At 37.6% G+C, this 21,514-nt stretch overlaps 1 protein-coding gene across 1 annotated transcript; it reads left to right on the top strand.

The window, feature by feature from the left end:
• Window positions 1-660: 660 nt before the first annotated feature.
• On the top strand, window positions 661-19,629 carry NOS2 (nitric oxide synthase 2). The gene is made up of 26 exons (XM_084299961.1): window positions 661-782; window positions 1,944-2,022; window positions 2,636-2,758; window positions 2,848-2,996; window positions 5,037-5,199; window positions 5,686-5,777; window positions 6,178-6,319; window positions 6,712-6,851; window positions 7,424-7,598; window positions 8,359-8,460; window positions 9,113-9,307; window positions 9,687-9,769; window positions 10,089-10,233; window positions 10,479-10,583; window positions 11,063-11,112; window positions 11,207-11,381; window positions 11,919-12,051; window positions 12,471-12,549; window positions 13,447-13,625; window positions 14,264-14,427; window positions 15,223-15,433; window positions 15,755-15,842; window positions 16,431-16,552; window positions 17,142-17,290; window positions 18,027-18,221; window positions 18,857-19,629. Exons 1-26 carry the CDS (start codon window positions 676-678, stop codon window positions 18,956-18,958), a joined length of 3,447 nt encoding a protein of 1,148 aa, XP_084156087.1. The 5' UTR covers window positions 661-675; the 3' UTR covers window positions 18,959-19,629.
• The last annotated feature ends 1,885 nt before the right edge of the window (window positions 19,630-21,514 follow it).

The raw sequence follows: 21,514 nt of genomic DNA, 5'->3' as shown, positions 1-21,514 counted from the left end.
ATATAAAATCTATATTCAAATATATGCTATGTACATATATATATTACAAAATACAGAATTTGGGATCTCACAATTCCATTTGGCTCAGGCAGCTGAATATATTGCAAATGTTCTGGTTCAATAACAAATCATATTTTTTTTTCTGATGAGAATCATTATTGTGTGAATAAACCAGCAAAATTCTACATACGTGTTCCTTGCAAAAATGTAATGATGAGTATTAAAAAACAAAACAAACAAACAAACAAAAAACATTTAACAAACTATTGAAAAACAAAGAACTTAAAAAATACAAGTTTCAAAGTGTCTTTTGGAGAAGTTGAGCCTGCATGTGTTTTTCAGAGATACAGTTATTGGCTATTTATGCATCTGGGAGACATTTGAAATCCCCTTCCCTCTAGTTTAGAATAAAGCATGGTTGTGGCATTACTAAAATTAACATTTCTCCTTGTCAGTGTGTCATTACTCTGAGTCAAGTAATTCTTATTTTTAAATACAGGAAGTTAATTAGACCAAATCTGTTAGTCTGCTGAGTTTCTGCATCCTTTTAAAGGGAGTTACCTTCTTAGTCAAAAACTGACCTTGTTTTTTTTTTCCTCCTCTCAGAAGTGTTCCAACATCACTCAAAACAAGATTTCAGCAGTGTGAAGTAAAATTGTAAATAAGGTATAAAAAATGCTGTGCCCATGGCAGTTTGCATTCAAACCTCATGCTGTTAAGAACCGGTCCTCCAAAGAGACGGATATCAATAATAACGTGGAGAAAGATATGAAGATTAATGGGTAAGATCTTTGTCCTTTGATGGTTTCATAGTTTCTCTTTTGTTTGAAATGTAAAGATATTAACTAACATGGGGATCTGGAGAAATTAGTAGTGTGTTTCCACTGCAGTAATTTTAACAAAAGAACAGTTGTCCCTGGGGGTCACTGGGTGGTGTTGACTTAGTAAGATACATTTCAGCTATTGTGTCTAAGTTACACAATTATTGAGGAAACAAATCGTCATGGTTTATCTTTCAAACTTCTAAATGTATTTAGTGTACTGTAATGGTTACATGTATGCTGGGACTTAAGAGGCATATGCATACAATAAAAATTAGCAAAGTATTTAAGTTGATAAAGTATTTCTGTGATACAATTCATACATGGCACTGAATAAAATAAATTGTACATGCATATTACTTTTCCCAGTTTTCAGTCTTCTGCTTATGTCAGTTCTCTAATGCATATAGTTTATTTCTCTGCTTATACCCTACCCTTTACTACCATTGCTCAAAGCAGTTCATGTTCAAACGTGAAGTTAAGTGAAACCTACTTATTTTGGAAGTGAAAATGGGTGATCACATACTCTTGTCTAGATAAAACCTGTAACATATAACTCTCTGAACTAAGGGGTTTGGAGGTCATGGGCTGGATGTCTCTTGGGTGTTTATGAACACCTTCTGAAATTTGGCTACCAGTATCCAAATTCAAAAATGGGAGTGCAGAAAGTCAGGGTTAATATTGAAAACAAGGGAAATTAATATAAAATAATACTATTTGCTTAGTGAGCTTTCTGACTTGAGCTTTCTGAAATTTTCACACATTTTCAGAAAGTTTCTCTGAAGCTTTCACCCTCTTTAATTCCCCTGAGTATTTTCCGGTCTGATCATGATCATACAGATGTCCTCTGCTTAGCTTACAGCAATGCTACACAACCTTTACCATTCTGGGCCCTCTCCATTGCTTTCCTTCCCACATGGAGATGTGGAAAGGATGTTTGTTGTTTTACTATTGACTTCTAGTCCACTCCATCCCTCATGCTGCTGAGGATGTTTGGCTTATTGACTCAGTGCCACTTTCAGGGACAACTCTGAGCATCAATTTACTGATGCTACAGGATAACCTAACAAATAAAAACTAAGTATGTTACCTTATACTGAATTGTCTTTGTCTCTTTTAAAGCTTAGTGAAAGATGATGCCAAATTGCACGATCTAATCAAGAAGCAGAAAGAGAAGCTGCCTATCGTAACTTCAGCAGAGGTCAGTGGTGGGAGAGAGCTCTGTTTAGCTTCATTGACTGATACTGACAGTTCACACAGGTTGTATTTACTGCTCGAAACTTCTCAGAGGACTCATACAAGGAGTCACTGTGGTTACAAGAGGTTAGGACTGCTGTGAGATCTTTGGATGAAAGATCTTTTCTGAATAAAAAGATGCTTTGGTAAGCCTTAAAGGAAAGAGATACCAAGGACATGGATTGGAGTGCCAAACTCCTTTATTTGCCTTTACACCTAAAACCTAGCCTTTAGTAACAAACATGTCCTTTCTCTAATTTTGTTTGAATCACTGTTTTCCTGAGACTATGACTGTTATGTTAAGAGGCCTTAATGAAATTAAAAAGGTGTTTGCAGTGGCAAATATTGTTTGATTAGTACAAAAATACTTAACTTTTTGGCTATTTCATATCAAACCGTGGATTGGATCAATAGTTTTGTAATCAAGTGAATGTACTTATGTTAGAAAAGATCGCATTTCTGCCTAGTTCATTGTATTTAATTTTTAGCATCCAATGGTCAAATAAAAATAAAAATCAAGCATTAAGATATTCAGTAGGTCCAAAGACAGTATGTATTTTTATCTTTCCCTTGTCCAGAAACCCCCAGAAAATGGTATCAAAGCTTCAAACCAAATATCAAGATGTCCAAGACATATAAAAGTAAGAAACTTGGAAAATGGATCCAGCTTTCTTGACACACTACACCTGACAGCAAAGGAGGTAAGATGCATAAATGTGGGCAGTGATTTTTCATACCTTTGAAAAGATCCATAGTGCAACATTGCTTTTAACATTTTATTGTTTTCCAGGTTATCAATTGCCGCACCAAAGCATGCCAAGGGGCACTTATGACCCCAAAGGGCTTGGTGAGGGGCACTAGAGATGGGCCAGTTCCTCAGGCAGAGCTTTTACCTCAGGCAATAGACTTTGTCAAGCAGTACTACAGTTCATTTAAAGAGTAAGCCAACTTTATCCTCATTTTTGGTATAAAAATCCTCTACCTAACTACCTACCTGTCTGTGAGACTCGGCTACTTGATTTCTTCACAGCTATTGGCAGCTATGCCATTACATAGTATGCATTCCAAAAATGGATATGGATTATTACAAAACGCAAACAGAACTATTACTGCACATCATACACTCTGTCTGCCAATCTCAGTGCTGGGGAATACAGGCGTGGACACTTTGCAGCACATTCCTCAGCCCTATCTCTTCTGAGTGTGTTGCATTATAGTACATCATAACAAGCAGCTTGCTTTGGACTCTTCCAGAATGTTACCTTCTGTTTTCTTAACATTGGATGCTAATGAGATTAGCTCCTACTCATACTGGTTTTAGACATATAGATAACGTGGATAATGCTTTTAGTTTGTGCTGTTGCAATCATCTTTTCTCTGTGTTCTTTTATTGTATGTTTTGTATCTCAAGGCTTTGGCCACAGGGTAGAAGAACACTGTCTTGCTTCTCAACCTTGCTTTGTGATATCGTCAACATAAGCTTACTGAGCATGCTGAGAGAGATGCTGTAGCTTCAGAATAGGTTTGTGTTTTTGCAGATATGGAGATGGTGCAGAGAGCTGTCACAGGAAAAGCTGGAACATCTGGTTTAGGTCCAAGAATTTGCAGTGACAAAGTTTTCAAGTGACAGGCTTTCAAATCATAATTCAGTGGTTGCTCATTTCATTATAAAACATTATTGAATTTTCAAAGGGACTCAGCCACATAATGGCTTCTTCTTTAGACACTTTGAACTCTTCTACAAAGCTTTCTTCCAGACAAATCTTTCTGAAAATCCTGATCTTGCACACAGGCTGTGCTCACGTGCCAGAGTATTGTATTTGTGCATCTCTATGGTTCTGCCCATGGCTGTCTGATCACATTGATTTACACTATCTTATATGCTTGCCCTTGATCTTTCATCTTGTTGAAAATGTGAAAATTCTCAGACAGTGCAGGCTATTTTCATTCTGTCTGTAGGCCAACAAAACAATTTTTGTCTGTTCTGTGATAAATATTTCCAAATGTTTTGACTTCATTCTCTATTATCAAACGAAAGAATTTTAGAGTTGGTTTCCCTGACAAAGGAACTGCTCAGCACTTCCTTTTTGGTATCAACTTACTTTGCTCAGAAGACCTATGTCCCTGTGAAAATAATAGAACTTTGAGAGTGCAGTTAGGCTGAAGTTAACCTGTTCTCTAAATTTTATTTGCTTGTGTTTTGACACTTTTTACCAAGCTAATGTAGAAATTTTGAATTTAAACTGAAAATTTGCACAGAAAAGCTTTTGATCAATCCATGTACATACTGGGTGGTGAAAGGACAGTGTTGTTACTGAAGTTTCTATTATGTTACTTTCATTAGTAACATAACGCTAGTAAGCTCTGTCATTTGCACCCAGTAAGGCCAGTTCCTAAATTATGAAGCCAAGAAAAATACTCCTCATTAGACCTCAGTCACAGTCACATGTACTTAAGTCATCCTTTTAGAGTCTTTTTTGGTAAAAATCTCAGACCCTGGACTATTGCAGTAGATAACAGCTATGCTTTGGGGACAAAAATGTGGTGCAGCAGAGGACATAGGGAGCAGATGATGGTAACTTTTCACACTTGAAACACAGTGAAATTGCTGACTTTTTGAGGTAATGGATGCTTTCATAAATGATAGAGTATTTTTTGGCTTCTTGATTCATATTCAGACAGTGTAGATTTATAACAAGGACAGATTTCTCAGTGTATATCCAAACTAGCCATATCCCAATCAACATAGATACCCATCCCATCACTGGAAAAGGGCTCTACCTACATCCAGGCAGATAAAATCATCAGTGAAAATGGAAGTCTCTTGCAAAAGCATGGCTTGTACTCTAAGGCTTTCTGGCTTCAGTAATGCCTGGGCTCTTCTTCACCCAGAACATCAGGAGAGTCTGCAGTTTAAATTAGTTTTCTAAGTAATGATATTCTTATTGTTTCTTTTCATGGCTGTTTCCTGTTCAGCAGGTCAAAAATAGAAGAACACCTGGCCCGACTGGAAGCAGTGACCAAAGAGATAGAAACAACAGGAACCTACCATCTGACACAGGATGAACTGATCTTTGCTGCCAAACAGGCCTGGAGGAATGCTCCGAGATGTATTGGGAGAATCCAGTGGTCCAACCTACAGGTAACCTATGAGTCTAGAAATTAAGGCCCAAATAGCTGTCTGCTGTAAATCAGAATGTCATTTGGTAAAATTTGCCAGTTGCTTCAGCTAAGGACTGCTCCCTCCTGTACATATTGTAAAATCAACATTTTTTTGTACTTCTCTACTCTATACTTGAATAAAAGCCTGTGTAGGAATGCTAGTTAGGAACCAATTAAGTCATGGAACCATGTGCATGTCTTGGACCTTGAGGGATTATTATGTGTGAAAATAGTACATATAAGAAGAGTAAAAACAAACTTTCCCTAGTGGAGCTACAAGTAAATTGAGAAATTGTTCATTTTTCATGTTTTACTTAATCTTTTCCTTTTTCCTTTTTTTTTCCTTTTATCCTTAAAGTGTTTTACTTAATCTTTTCTTTCTGTAGCTGTGTTAGAGAAATAATAAGCTTACATTACTCTTTCAAAATCATTTTATTTTCTTCACCTTTATTTGGGAAACATATAGGTATTCGATGCACGTGACTGTAAAACAGCCAAGGAAATGTTTGAGCATATCTGCCGTCATGTTCAGTATGCAACAAACAATGGAAACATAAGGTATGCCTCTATTTCATTTGAATTTTAAACAACAAATATCACATCCAGGTCTGCATTCAAAACTTCACAATAGGCCTGAAATAATCTATATAAATATTTTGACAACTTGTCTCTGCTCTTAAGTCTTCTGGTATTCACATGGTCCTCTCATATGTACCATCAACTACTTTGAAAGTTAAAGCTTTTATGGTTGAAATTGCAAAAACTTTCATCCTGGGGAAAAAAAGATTATTTGAAGATTTGGGGAGGTGGGTGGAAAAGAATGGATGATTTTATTTCTACTGATGTTTATTTTAGAAATATAAAATAATTTCAGCTGGCAACAATTTATGTCTTAATAATTAGAATGTGTTTGATGTGCTGCTGTTATGTAATGGGATTTGATCATCTCTCTTGGCAGGTCAGCCATCACTATCTTCCCACAGAGGACTGATGGGAAGCATGATTTCCGTGTTTGGAACAGCCAGCTCATCCGATATGCTGGATATCAAATGCCAGATGGGTCTGTCCTAGGAGACCCTGCAAGTGTGGAGTTCACAAAGGTATAGTTCCAAATGCAGAATTGTAACTAATTTCCATGTCCCCTAACCTATCTGTATTTCATTTATTTTTCTTGCATGTTTATGCAGAGTGGGAGGGAAGTGTGGGTGGAAGAAGCAAATGGGGTATCCAGCCCCACATGTTCTAGGTGCAGGCTGAAGCAATAATTTCTAACTTTCCAATAAAATACTCCCCTCTATCTCAGAACAAGGAGAGCTAAAGCTCCCCTTAAGTGAGGTACACAATCTGTACTTGAACAACATGTCTTGGTGCTGTTTGAATGGAAAAGACCTTTACCACTGAGAATTTACCTCAGAGGGTTAACATACTTTTTTTCTTCAAATCCGGGGATGGAGGGACTTCAGAAAATGAAACCCACTTTCTTTACTTACAGTTGTGCATTGAGCTTGGGTGGAAGCCGAAATATGGCCGCTTTGATGTAGTTCCACTCATTCTCCAAGCAAACGGCCAAGATCCAGAAATATTTGAATTCCCGCCAGAAATTATCCTTGAAGTGCCAATGGAGCATCCAAAGTAAGCACACCAGATTTAGATAATTGCATTTTTGCCTCTGCCTCACCTTGGCAAGTTATTAGCCTTTGCCTGTGGCAGTCATTTTATGAGTTCTTTGTTAGGATGAAATTATGGTAAATTGTCCTAAAAGATAAAATGCCTGTTAAAACAATGAAATTAGATTTAAATTAAGGAAGCCAATAGCATTTCTGTTGGAAATCTTTTTTTTTTTCTAATCTCTGTTTCACTCATATCCCAAATTAAAAAAACATAGCTTCTTATGCCGGTGTAATACACATGTGAAACATAGCTTCGCTCATAACATAATATCTATTGCCTTTTTCTCTTTGTTTCTTTCTTCATCTTTGCACTGGGAGTGGCCTGCAGGTAGCAGAACTCTGTTATACTGTTTTGCAATCTCTTTAGCAGGCAATTCCCAGTTACCACATTGAAAATGAAAACTTTGCTACCACCTTTTGCAGATGGGTCATTCTCCCTACAGAGAGTACTCTTCCACTTCTTGGACTTACCTGGTTGCTGCCTAAAGAAGGAAAAGATACATAAAGTAATAAATCAAAATTCTTGTTTAACAGGTATGAATGGTTTAAGGAGTTAGATCTGAAGTGGTACGCACTGCCTGCTGTTGCCAACATGCTCCTTGAGGTGGGAGGCCTGGAATTTACTGCATGTCCTTTCAATGGCTGGTACATGGGGACAGAGATAGGAGTGCGAGACTTCTGTGATGTGCAGCGGTACAATATCCTGAAGGTAATCTTCTGAAGTAGGATTGTGGAGATCTGAGAGGAAGATAGACTCAGGGGGTGAAATGTTTCTGAAAAAAGAGACACTATCAGCCTTTACTGGGATGAGTGTTGTATTGACTTCCCACTAACACATCAGTGCTAATTTGACGTAGTCTCGTGGCTGTTAAGGACATCTTTAATTGCTGTCAGGATTATGACTGCCAGATTGCATGATTGCTTTTGCGGTGTTCTGATGTATCTGTTCCAAATACCTATCCAGAAAGGAGAAACCACACCTGTAAAAAAAATACAGAAATTGCTGTCCTAAAGCAATTTTCTTCCCCATTTTTAACTCGAATACTGCTGATTTAGGACTTTTGGTCTTTAACTGTACATTTCTCAGAGATGTATTTGTTAGTTCCAGTCTGCTGTTGATAAGGCAGTGGGATCCTAGTTGTTAGCTGCAGGTCTTGGGCATCTTGCCACTACAAATTAATGATGATTACTTACAACCAGATGCTGCCACTTTCTAACCATTTAGTCCCAGAGAGCCCTCCCTCCACTTCCCCAAACTGGAATAGCTTCAAGAACCATAACTTCATAATAAAAGCTTACCTCTAGTATCAAGTGTGCACTACCATCACTTTTCCTGGCATAGGATTGACTTGTCCCCCTCCTGTAATATTCTTTTCTGCATATTAATATGATGAGGTGGAGAAATTATGAGATCTAAGTCTAGCATAAAAAGTTTTTTTTTCCCTTTTCTCTCTCTTTTTCACTTGTAGGAGGTAGGAAGAAGAATGGGACTGGAAACAAACAAACTTTCATCACTATGGAAAGACCGAGCTGTTGTAGAGATAAATGTGGCTGTGCTTTATAGCTTCCAAGTAAGTCAACGAGTCTGTTATCTGGAGAGACATAGAATAACGTGCATCTCTTTTTCATTTCACTTACAACAGCTTTATGCAAATATATTGCCAGGGTACACTCAGTGTACAGGAGGTTATCAGTGTAATTCCAATTGAGTCATTCTTCATCTACACCTGGAAAAGCGCCGGAAACCGTATTTCCTGTTGTTGCCAAAAAAAAATCTCAGGTGGAGGCAAAATGGAGAGAAAAAGAAAAGGAAGTTAAGGGCAAGATTGTTCACCCTTTTAGCACAGATGTCTAAGTGTCAACATCTATGTAAAGCCACTGGATTAATTTATTTCATTTGCATTTACGGTTTATTTAAAATATCATGATAATATGAAAGACAGGAAAACTGAATCGAAGGTTTTTCATTCTCCTAATGCTGGAGTGGCAAAAAGCTGATGTAAAAAAACAAACAAACAAATAAATAAATAAATAGGACTTAGTAAGAGTCCTTTGTCCAAGGTCCACCTAGATCTTTATGTAATAGTTGCCAATACTAACTATTTCCCAGCATTGCATAAAGTCCTCGAAATACTAACCAAAGCAAAAAGAGTACTTTAACTATGTCAAGAACAAAATCAGGATGGGATTTTTAATATATCTGTCTTTTTGCAATTATTCTAGAAACAAAACGTTACTATCATGGATCACCACTCAGCTGCTGAATCCTTCATGAAATATATGCAGAATGAGTACCGTGTGAGAGGAGGCTGCCCAGCTGACTGGGTGTGGATTGTACCTCCTATGTCAGGGAGCATAACTCCCGTGTTCCACCAGGAGATGTTGAACTATGTCCTCACTCCCTTCTTTTACTACCAGGTATGCATTGTCAAAAAATAAAAATAAAAATTCTATTAGATAACTTCAGCAGTTCAGATGCTAATATGAAACATGGAAAAGTCTGAATAAAAAGCTCCTGTTCCTCATATCACTCTTAGTCATGGTATATGCAAATGAAAGTTCACTAGAAAGATTCATAAAATAGCAGGAAATTTCTATTATACTGTGGAAGGTAGGGTTAGTTTTGTTGGATTCCTAAGTTGCAAGTAAAATGCAATTTACTGCTAGAGACTGATCCAGTATTTGAACAGACAGTGAATCATATATACAGATTCTGATAAGTCTGTCTCTTTCAAAGATACAGAAACTGTGTATTTGTTGTTTTGCATTTTACCTGTAAATTAATTTCCTTTCCTAGGTGGATGCATGGAAAACACACATCTGGCATGATGAGTCTCAGAGGCCAATGAAAAGAGAAATAAAATTGAGTGTCTTGGCAAAGTAAGTTGTTCATCTTCATGATTTTGTTCAACTATTCTTTTTTTCCTGATGATTCTGTTATACATTTTTTGGATAATTGTTACAGTAGGGACCACCTGAATTGTTTGAATCACAGACTTACATCTCCACATTTAGGTAATACTCATATCTAAGGTTCTTATTCAGGGCTATCTATAGTGTATTTCTCCTAAACAAGCTTCCAAGCAAAAGCCATGCTCAATATGAGCCTTATCTAGGAAATTGTTTGGGAATCAATCTGAAGTACTATATAGGTATATCCAACATGATATGTTTTTGTTTTTTTTTTTTTTCCCCTCAGGGCTGTACTCTTTGCATCTTCACTCATGCAAAAAGCAATGGCAACAAGGTCCAAGGTCACTGTGATCTATGCAACAGAGACTGGGAAATCTGAAACACTAGCCAACAATCTGTGCAGCTTGTTCAGCTGTGCTTTCAACACTAAGGTAAGAAAGTATAGAGCACTCACACCAAATGGAGGATGAAGTTTGCTTAGTTTTATTAGCTTTTGCAAGATTCTTCATTCTCTAATCCTCCTGTTTATAGAATGGCCACTAAAAGTTGGACTAGATTTTGATTTTTTATTCATATGGAATAATGCTTGTAAATTTGGTCACACATGACAATCACAAATATCTAACGCTAGTCCTTATGTCTGCTAGCAATTTCTCATGAGCTTTATACCTTCCAGATTCTGTGCATGGATGAATACAACATCAGCGACCTGGAAAAAGAAACGCTTCTTTTAGTGGTTACTAGCACTTTTGGAAATGGAGATTCTCCAAATAATGGAAAGGTAATACTTGCCTCAGAAGCATCTATGAGGCTCAACTCAAAGACTACTGAGATTAGCACTGAGATGCTCATCTATTCTCCCTGGTCACAAGTGATAGGATCTAAGGGAACAGTATGAAGCTGCATCAGGGGAAGTTCAGACTGAATATTGAGAAAAAGTTTTTCTCTGAGAGAGTGGTCAGGCACTGGAACAGGCTCCCCAGGGAAGTGATCATGGTGTCAAGCATCCCAGAGTTCAAGAATCATTTAGGCAACAATCTTAGATGTGTGGTTTACTTGTTAAGTAGCCCCATTTGGAGTCAGGAGTTGGACTTGGTGATCCTTGTGTGTCCTTTCCAACTCAGGATATTTTGTGTTTCAAAGATAACATTTCATTTTTCCCATGTACATGAGTAAGAAATGGATCAGGGACTCACTTTTGTTTTAAATCAATCAAAGAGTGTTTTTCTAACCTTAAATATTTTATGAATTTTTATACAGACATTGAAGAACTCCTTGCTCACCCTGAAATTGCTGAAAAAGAAAATTAGGTAAAATATTTTGTTATTTGGTTCGCATACAATGGAGTCCTTTTGCATTTCATTCAGCGTAAAACAGTGATCTTATTTGTATCTCATTCTGCAGATATGCCGTGTTTGGTTTGGGATCTACCATGTATCCTGAATTCTGTGCCTTTGCTCATGCCATTGACCAAAAACTGGCCCAACTAGGGGCTTCACAGCTCATTCCAATAGGTGAAGGAGATGAACTCAATGGGCAAGAAGAAGCCTTTCGCACATGGGCAGTCAGTGCATTCAAGGTGACTATATAAAAGCTAGTTTATGGATTAGTTCATTCAATCATTCATTTCCTTTATTCCAGTCTTCACTAGCATCCCAGAAAAATGGGGAATAATGAAGGAAAACAAACATGCATTTATATCTGAATTTTGAACTCCCCTCTCTTCTGCTGCATGCTTAAGTTGAAGAGGAAACTGGGCCCATTTTCTGTTATTTTTTAATATTCACATAAAGTTCCATAAAGCCTTTGGGATAGTGGGATGTCCAGTATGAGTAGACCTCACAATTTTGCTCAGTAGATCATTTTTTTATCTGTATTGGTGTAGAAGTGGAATCTTGTTGAACTTCTATAACATCACTGAGCTCAACAGACTGAATAAATAACAACAGTGAGTGAAACTGGAGCCTCCCCACTAGGATTAAATAAAAACATAATTAACACTAACTCCTCATCCTGGTGTCATTGTTATTATTGAAATAAAGATAACACCAGCAAACTGACAACAGTAAGAATATTTATTTACCATTAATTGTGATATTTTATTCTTTTTTTCTAGACTGCCTGTGACATTTTTAACATCCGTGGGAAAAACAGTATTCAGTTGCCTAAGATGTATACCTCAGATGAAATCTGGAATCCTAAGAAATACAGGATACTGCATGAGTCTCAAACCATGGACTTGGCTAAAGGTATTACCTGCGACCTTCCACTTCCTCTGTCAATTTTGCTTCAAATAGGTCTGAATTGTAAAGGCTGTCTGAGATTTATAATGGTCCCGCTACAGTGCTAGATGATAGAATTTGTATAATGAAATACAGTGGTCAGAGAGAAAAAGACATTGATTTACACTGAATAAATCATTATGTCTTCCAGCGTAAACACATTAGAACACCAGAGCTAGCATACATTTTGACAATCCCAGAAGAACAAGAGCTGAGATGAACTACTTTAGTCAGGGAAGGCATACACAGAGGACACATGACTGACTAGAAGTATCTTGCATTCTAGGACAAGCACTATTCAGTTCTTTTCTGTGTATTTTTTGAATACATATTAAACAAACCTAGTCACAAAATTTTTCTTGAGTCATATCTTCTTTTCTCAACAGCACTTACAAACATTCATGGAAAGGATGTAATTCCCATGAAGCTGAAATTCAGACAGAATCTTCAGAGTTTAAAATCCAGGTATGATACCTCATTCTTTTTGATATTTTAATACATTTTACTAAAATCTTTAACAACAGAAATGCCTAGAAATAAGCATCTCCTCCCTGTAGTTACTAAGAAATGTATTTGAATTTTGTACCATCCTTAGTAGAAGTAAATCATTATCACCAGAGCACAACAATACCTAGGGACTTAGCTTCTAATTAGTTAGTAACTGACTTCCCAGTGGACTCTCTGGGAGTGCAGGGATCAATATAACTTGGTGAAAATAGCTCTTTGATGCCTACTACATGTGGAAGGTCAGATGTGTGGTCCTTCTCCCTTGCTTGGTATGCTACATGTTGGGCAAATACTTACTTCATTTAGGAAAAACTTGACCGTTAGCAAAGGGAAAAAAAAAAAAAAAAAAAAAAAAAAAAAAAGTTACAGTGCAAGAAGCTGCTGCTTTCAGTTGTACTACAAAGCAAGCTGAAACAAGACAATATAATAGTGCCAACATCTGTCTTAAAAATAGTGTCCATGAGTGGCTCTTCAACATCCTCCAGTAAGTCTCTTTTATCCCTGTTCTAAATAAAGTCGTCTTATAGGATGTACTCTGAGATGGTTTAAGATGTGAGCTGTATTCAGTTTTCAGTAAGCTATGCTTCCTTCCATTGGCTGATTACAGGCAGACTTGTTCTATACTGGACAGATCAGGCAGCACTTCAGCATCTTATTTGTTCTGGTAGAATCACTTCACATCTCTAAGCTGTTATTTAAGTCTCCATGAATTACTAAGCTGGTCTGATAATTTGATAATGAACACAAGTAAGCCCTTGGCAATTGTCAGTTCTGATTTATTCCTTTTCTGTATAATTCAAGGGAAATCCTGTCGACGTAACCAAGATCTATCTGATCTCTTTTTTCTATATCTAGTCGCGTTACCATTCTAGTTAAGCTTTCCTGTGAGACTAATCAGGAAGTGCGCTACCTGCCCGGAGAACATATTGGGATTTTCCCAGGCAACCAGCCAGAACTGGTCCGTGGCCTCATTTCACATGTTAAGGATGCCCCTCCAGCTGATCAGACTGTCAGACTTGAAACCTGCACTGAAGGTATGTTAGTTCCCTTCAGATAAAGTAACAGAAAATATTTGACAGTTTTTTCTAAAATTTCTAAGAATTTTTATAGGCTGAATTTGATTCTGTTATCCTCTTCTTAAGTTTCAATAGGTTTTTGTTGATGGTTTTAGGTATACTTCTGATTCTACATTCTGCTTTTACATTCTCATGCAGTCCATGGTAATGTTGTCAATGTTGGCAGAGTTATCTTAGGCTGACACTGTAATTCAGTTCCTAAATTGGCTATCGACTGCATTTAAATTAGTCAACAGAGTTTGCTTATTGTTGTTACATATCAGTATTCTAAAATAGATTTATATCTCATGACCATTTTTTCCATCTTAATAGCCTCAGTCTATGAAATCATGGGATTCTGACACACATACAGATGATTTCCATTTTTATTTTGTTTAAATGTGGTGTTTTATTATCATATGGTTTTATACATTAGATTCGCCAATTACAAAAAGCTTGAAACCTCACATTAACCTATTTTCAGTAAGGTCCTGTGGTCGAGACCTGTGTGCAACCTAATCTGAAGTCATACTTTAAAGGACACTGTTTTGCAAAGCTCTACAGCTGTCAAATACCTTGGGAATTGCCAAGTGATCTTTTATTTCCCTTGTTTCCAGGTGGCTACTGGACAAGTGACAAAAAGATTCCAGCCTGCACACTCTCCCAAGCTTTGACATATTTGCTTGATATCACTACTCCACCCTCCCAACAACTGCTAAAAAAGATTTCCCAGCTGGTAACAGCAGAAGGAGACAAACAGAGACTGGAAGTTCTATGTCATGTAAGTTTGGGCTGCAGTTATGCTAAAAGTACCGTATACTGGGCCATTCCGTGCCCTTTTACTATATAGTGGAAACTGTACATTTTTGTAGTAGTGGTACTTGATTGTCATCCCTTTGTTACATGTTCTGTGTGCTTATAAAACCAACCGCAGTGAGAGAAACGATGGTCTTGTGGCTTGACTCGGGCGTGGGAATTGAGAGAGATTTCCTGTGTGGTTGTGGGTGGGTCATTTTGCCTGCCTGTTTCGCTTGGCAGCCCCATGGTGGTTTCTGATGATACACCATTATAAAAAATCTTTCAGTTAAAAAAAATCAGTTTGCAGGTGGAAAGGTTGTAGGGGAACTGTTAGATACTTTTGTCACAGAATTTGGAACCATGGAAGTAAGAAGGATGTCACTTTAAGTAACCAAAGACTCACAGTTGTGGTAGGTGCTTGCTTCTCCTAGTGGGTTCAGCAAGAACTCAGTAGGTATCAGGACTTGAGCCTACACATTTTGGTGTATATCCTGTAGCAGAGGACTGAGAAACAGATTCTGCTTGAGTTTATACATCCTCTCTCTGAGAGCTTATATGTTAGAAAAATTATAGCGGGTATTTCTGTTTACAAAAATTAAATAACTTTTTAGGAAACCCCAGTCTAGGCAGAGTTTTGAGAATTCTCTGTTGATTTGCTGTTTACTGCTTATTTAAATGAATGTAAAGCAGGAATCTTACTTTAAAAGTTACATTTCAAACATCTCTCCTGAACTCAAAATGACCTGGTAACATTGTAATGGTGGCCTTTGGCTTTTAGAACACAGAAGAATACAATAAATGGAAGTTTTACAACAGCCCAAACATCCTGGAGGTCCTGGAAGAGTTTCCTTCTGCTGAAGTCTCAACAGCTTTCTTGTTGACTCAGCTGCCATTTCTGAAACCCAGGTACTATTCTGTCAGTTCTTCCTGTGACATGACACCCAGAGAGATTCATCTGACAGTTGCAGTAGTCAATTACAGGACAAGAGGTAACAAATTCTTGTTTTAATTTCTCTCTTAATTAAGTGATACTTAGTCTGTATTGTTGTTCAGAAAAAAATGTGTATGCTATATGGCATGAAGCATATCTGTAACAGAACGTTTATATTGTGATACATGCAGAAAACTACATAGCAGTACAGATGTTCATACCGTATCAGGGTATGTTAAAGTCCTGTATCATCAGTGTATCCTTGTTTTATACACAATTGCTAGATAATTTTAAGTATAAATCATTTTAAGCATAAACTGTGCTTTTCGAAAAACAGCTTTTGAATACTTACTTATTGATTTTCCTTTCCTCTGATTAGATGGACAAGGGCCTTTGCATCATGGAGTTTGCAGCACATGGCTGAATAAAATAAGTCTCAATGAAGTAGTGCCATGTTTTGTGCGCAGGTGAGTGTATGCCGGAACAAACAAACAAACAAACAACCACCAATTTTTATTTAAGCTTCTTTGGTATTTTCTTTTCAATGTTTGCACATGATTGTCAAGTAACTGCTGATTACACGTTGCAATATATGAGTTTGTGAGGAGCGAGAACCTCTGTCTTCCAGAGATGAGGCCCTTTACCGTGTCTTATGTTGAGTAAAATCATAAATCATTAGAAAATTCTGAAAATGTGACACTATTCCAACTAGACAGGTTAGAGATGAGGGAGGGGACAACAGAAGGAGATGATCATGTACTTTTTTCTACCTTGTGGCTTTGGGTAAGGGCTTAGACAACTGGTGTTTCCACAAAATCATTGATATTTATTCTCTTACATCACTGGGTACTTATCAGTGTTAATATTTATCATATATCTGAAAAAATAGTCTGATTCTTCACTGTTTCAAGATAAGTTTATCCTCATATATTTAAGCATAAGAAGAGAAGATTCAGGACACCAGAGATGATCACTAGGTATCAGTCTGTCAGCTTTGTAGCAATAGTTCTATTCTGAGTTTTACTTTACTTATTTAACATGTTTTTGCATGTTAGTGGTAATGGATTCCAGCTCCCAAAGGAGCCAACCAAGCCCTGCATTCTGATCGGCCCAGGAACAGGAATTGCTCCATTCAGAAGTTTCTGGCAGCAACGTCTCTATGACTTGGAAAAGAAAGGTACTTACAGGGATTGCCACATGGGGGAGGTCAGAACTCATGCAGCCACAGGGGACATCCCTAGTCCTCCAAACAAAATCTCTGCACGTTAGCCAAGTAAACCATGTAGAGATTTAGACTGATTAAACACTGCACTGGAAAACAGCTAATAATTCTATCCCACTTGAGACCATTCTGGTGGTCTTGAGCTTTTTGGTCACTCAGAGGGAACAGCTTATGTGTGTCCTAGTAAATACTGTATGTGCAGTGACTGCCCTGCTCTCACAAAGGGGCTGCAATGCAAAGAAGAAAGCTTAGGCCTGTCTGTGTTAGCCTGGTTGGGGAATGTGCTTCAATAGGTAATTCCACATAGTTCTTCAAAGATTCAGGTAGATTCAATCCTACTGCAGACCCTAAAATCATAATCTGTCAGGTGTGCACACACACACACACACCCCTTCTCAGATGTTTAGTGAGAAAGGCTAATCAGAAATAACAGTTGCATTGCCTCACTAGTTGCTGTGACAGCAGGACCCTCTATGGGGACGGTAATAGGAAATAATAGGTCTTACTAGGAAAGACAAAAAAACCTTTCCGATGTTGGTTTCAGGGATCAAAGGTGGTGACATGACATTATTGTTTGGCTGCCGGCAGCCAGACATGGATCATATCTACAGAGAAGAAATAGAAGAAATGAAGAGGAAAGGAGTTCTGAAAGAAGTTTTTACAGCTTACTCCAGGCAACCTGGCCAAGCTAAAGTAAGGCTGGTTCCTTTGTTCTTTAAGGGTTGGCTCCTTTGGGAATGGTCCCTCAAGTTGAGATTTGGGCTTTATTAGCAATTTTCTTTTTTAAAACAAACAACAACAAAACTGTTAGCATTTTGCTTCAGCGTATTGTGATCGAGTGACAAAGGCCCCATTCCTTCAAAACAATCTCACTATTCACTTCTGTAGGAGCAAGATGTATTTTTAAAACCTTCACTGCCATATCAATAGGTGCTATAGACATATAATTAAACCTCTGAGTGCAAACAGCCTTTGAAACTAGATGTTGGAACATTTTTGGAAACCTTACATTTTGCAGGTTATGATTAACCCGTGAGTTAGAAATGAGTTGACTCCGGTCATTTGTCACCATTTCAATGACACAGTGACCCTGGAAATTACTGTTGTTTATAAGAAATCTTGATTGGAGGAGACAATAGTTCTCCTACCCTGGCAAGTTAGGAATCTTTGGCAGTGATAATTAGTTCTAAGGAAAAGAGTCTTAATCTGCTCTAGTTTAACCAAAAGGCAAGTCCAGCCTTCAAATCTGGAGCTTGTAAAGACAGCACGAAGACATTTTTCTTCTCCTTTGCTGTGGTACAGTACATGGAATAGTTAGGGCATTTTTAACCTTACTCTGCTGTGTAAGCCCAAATAGAATTTAGAAAAGCCAATAGCCAAAGTGGCATCAAAAAGACCTTGTCTGATGATCCTTTTTTCTTTTTCTAAGGTCTATGTTCAAGACATTCTTCAAAACAAGTTGGAAGCCAAAGTGTGCAATCTCTTGCATAAAGAGGATGGACATCTGTATGTCTGTGGAGATGTACGCATGGCCAGGGATGTTGCTCAGACTTTGAAAGGGATACTTGTAAAAAAACTGAACCTCACAGAGCAGCAGGCAGAAGAGTATTTCTTCGAGCTAAAGGTATGTTGTGGTGTGCAAGGGATTCTTTCCATTCAGACAGTGCTCTCGTGTGGGTTAGAGAAGACTTCAGAGTTACACTTGAGATCTTACAGGCTGCAATGAGCTTCTTTTCAACAACATGCTAAAGAAAATAGCTTAAGTAATCAGCTTAGTCTAACCACCATTATTTAAAATGCATAGCTTCTCTTTGGTTAGGTTGTATGGGTGACATGTCATGTTCCTCTCTCTTATGCCCACCATTTTGCCCAGTGTCTGTCTTTGGACCCTGGACATGAGCTCTGTATCTGGAGATACATGAGACATGTATCTGGAACATCAAAAGCTTGAGACTTTATTGTATCAAAGGAGGAATGTGAGTTTAAGAAGTTGATGAGGCAGTTGCTGAAAACACAGTGCCTGAGTATGCTGGCTTTTTAGGACCATTTTGTTAGCAGAACTTGTCCTGAAGCATGTGTGGCTGAGATTTGGATAACTTCTTTTTATTGACAGCTAAAGTCCGCCATCACAGAATTGGTCATAATGCAAAAAACCTTTTGCGTTAAAAAAACTCAACATGCAAAAAAACTCAACTGTTACATAAAGAGGTGCTAGCAGGATTTAATTAATCTCTTGGTGTTTTGTTTTTATTTTTGCAGAGCCAAAAACGTTACCATGAAGATATATTTGGGGCTGTGTTCCCACATGAAGTCAAAAGAGATGTAAAAGCTTTGCAACCCATCAGTCCAAGCACAAATTAACAGACATCTTAAACCATAATTGCACATTTGATGTTATTTTCAAAGATCAAGGGGTCAAATTCTCTTCCTTATTCATGTTAAATAACACACACATATCTGATTGTAGGATTTGACTTCTAAATCCTAAATCTTAGCCTTAAGTAAGGCTAATGAAAAAAAAATATGAAATATAACTTACTTTTTTTTTTTTTTTCTATTTATTCTGGGACTTCTTTTAATTATCTGAATAGTGAAGATGAAAATTATTTTTTTAATTCTGTCTAGGCTAGTACACATCTACTGTCTTTTGTAAATATAAAAAATATAAAACCTGCTCACGAGGAAAATAGAGTGGTTTTTACTATGAACTAGAAGTAATGTTTTTTTGTTTATTTGTTTTTAAATGGACTATTTATCTGTGTGGATTTATTTATATTGTTTTACTGTTTTATGTTCACTTTAAAGCAATAAAATGAACGGTTGTGTCACTTGGAAATATCTAGTGACACCTCTTGTTGAATCTGAAGCAGTACTTGCAAATGTGGTAATAATATAATGGCTCATAAGTGGAAATACCTGCTGCATACTCTTCAGATGTATACACATGAGGACGTAGCAGTTTTGATTTCTGCTTTATGCTATTCAGGTGTATCAACCTGAATTGTCGTTGTCACAGGGCCTGTGCCAGTGAGACTCAGAAAATTCCAAAGCACTTTGTACATTTGAATTGTATGCTCTGACTTACTTGATTTGTTTGCAATAAAAGACACCTTTATGTTGAGACAAACAAGTTGGTGTAGCTTAAATGTACTTCTTTGTGCTATTGTCTTCAGCCTGAAAAAGGGGAGGTGAGTAAGTTCTCGGGTACCGTTAGAGTGGGTTTGAGCTCCAACCAGCACTCCCTCCTTACACAAAGAGCCCGTCTCCGTGAATTACACAATCCACCAAAGACTAGTTACATATTTTTGTTACTGCCTGGAAAGAGTGAATCTGTCCCTAGTGAGATTGGCTTGTGAACTAAAGAGTATAAAATAACAATTAGAGCAATGTATTTTGCTGTGGTTATATTTTGACTTTGTCTCTTTCTATGCCTTGCAGTTATGTCACAACTTATAGTTCTTTCTCTAAAATTACCAGGGTTTTATGATGATATTAAAAAGCTAAAGGTGAGATTTTCCTGTCATCCTTTGTCTCCAGGAGCTAGAATCTGATGAAGCTGACACCCAGAAGTCAACAATGTCATGTACATACAGTGTTTCACATGTACTTCAGGACAGCCTTAAGCATAAGATGAAAAATACAGCATAATTGAAAGAATGTGGACAGTGATGGCAGAGAACAGGAAGTATCAGACAGCAGATACAGACAGTAAAGGACAGAGGAGGTTCATAGCAAGTATGGGGTCCTGATGGGCACCTAGTATACACTGTGAGTGTTATTTCATATTTCATTTAACAAATGTTCTCTGATAGTACAGTTTTGGGGTGGGATGGAAATAGAACAAGGTAATTTCACTTTCCATTAAGAAAGTTCTCAATAAGCCCAGGTCTCACTGAGTGCTGGAGTTCAAACGCCACAAAGGCAGGAAACAAAAGTTCTGCATTTTAAAAGTCCGATGTGTTCCTTGCTGTTTTGGGAGGTACATTACAGCACAACCCATTTTTCACGCACATAACAAAATAGGTACATTTTCTTGCTAGGATCCTTTCTTAACATCTCATGTTTTTCTTCTGCGTAATCACTTACTTTTAAGTATTACCATAATACTTTACAAATGCTTGTCCATATTTCACTTTTATTTGAAAAGGGGGAAATTCCCATAAACCTCTGACAGGTCAGAGCAAGAGACCCAAGTGTTTGTGTATTGGTTCCGAAATTGCATGACTTCCCATTGATACATTCTAAGTTGATGAAGCAAGTTTTACTTGGGGACTTTTTAATCTTAATTCCACCATTGCAGAAATCTCCCCCTAACAGACAGGTTCTAAGGCAGTTAAGGGAAAGGATTAAAAATAAAAATAAAAATAGAGATCTGTTTCAACTCTGTGAATTTATTTAAACCGGCCCAATTGTAAGTTAACTTCAGTTGCAGCACTGGTTTGAAGTTGTGTATAATTGCTTTTTTTTTTTTTTTTAATAAATGGGGAAAAAAGGGGGAAGATAAAATGCAGATGTTAAGGTCAGTGGATAATTATTCTATTCCAACACAAGAACTGAAACTTCATTTAAGAAACCGGATACAAAATATATGTTTTAAAATCCCGAAGATGATCAAAAAGCCTGCTCTGCAGTTATTAAAGTGTTCATTACAGCCCCAAGTCAGTAACAGACTGAAGCACGTGCATTAGTTTAAGCACTTAAGTAATTCTGCTAGAAGCAGAGGAATTGTTCAGGGGTGCACGCAGACAGCAGGCAGCTCCACTGCCACCACAGCCTGCAGGTAGCCAGGGAGCCTTCCCAGCACTTATTTCTTCCTGGTCGATGGGAGCGTAACCCCAACGGTGCAAAGGCTGCTTCTGCTGCTTCCCGCCCCACACACAGCAGGGCTTTTGGGTCAATTCCTCCAGAAAGGGAAAC

The sequence above is a fragment of the Netta rufina genome (genome assembly GCF_964035555.1).
Source record: "Netta rufina genome assembly, chromosome: 21".
In the NCBI taxonomy this organism is placed as follows: Eukaryota; Metazoa; Chordata; class Aves; order Anseriformes; family Anatidae; genus Netta; species Netta rufina.
Note: the sequence above shows the minus strand (reverse complement) of the source record. Positions and strands in the feature narration are given on the sequence as shown.

Coding starts and splice junctions, on each gene's coding strand:
- NOS2 (XM_084299961.1), top strand. CDS start 676: ATGCTGTGCCCATGGCAGTTTGCATTCAAACCTCATGCTGTTAAGAAC. Junction 5,200..5,685: donor TCCAGTGGTCCAACCTACAG/GTAACCTATGAG, acceptor GGAAACATATAG/GTATTCGATGCACGTGACTG. Junction 10,234..10,478: donor GCTGTGCTTTCAACACTAAG/GTAAGAAAGTAT, acceptor TATACCTTCCAG/ATTCTGTGCATGGATGAATA.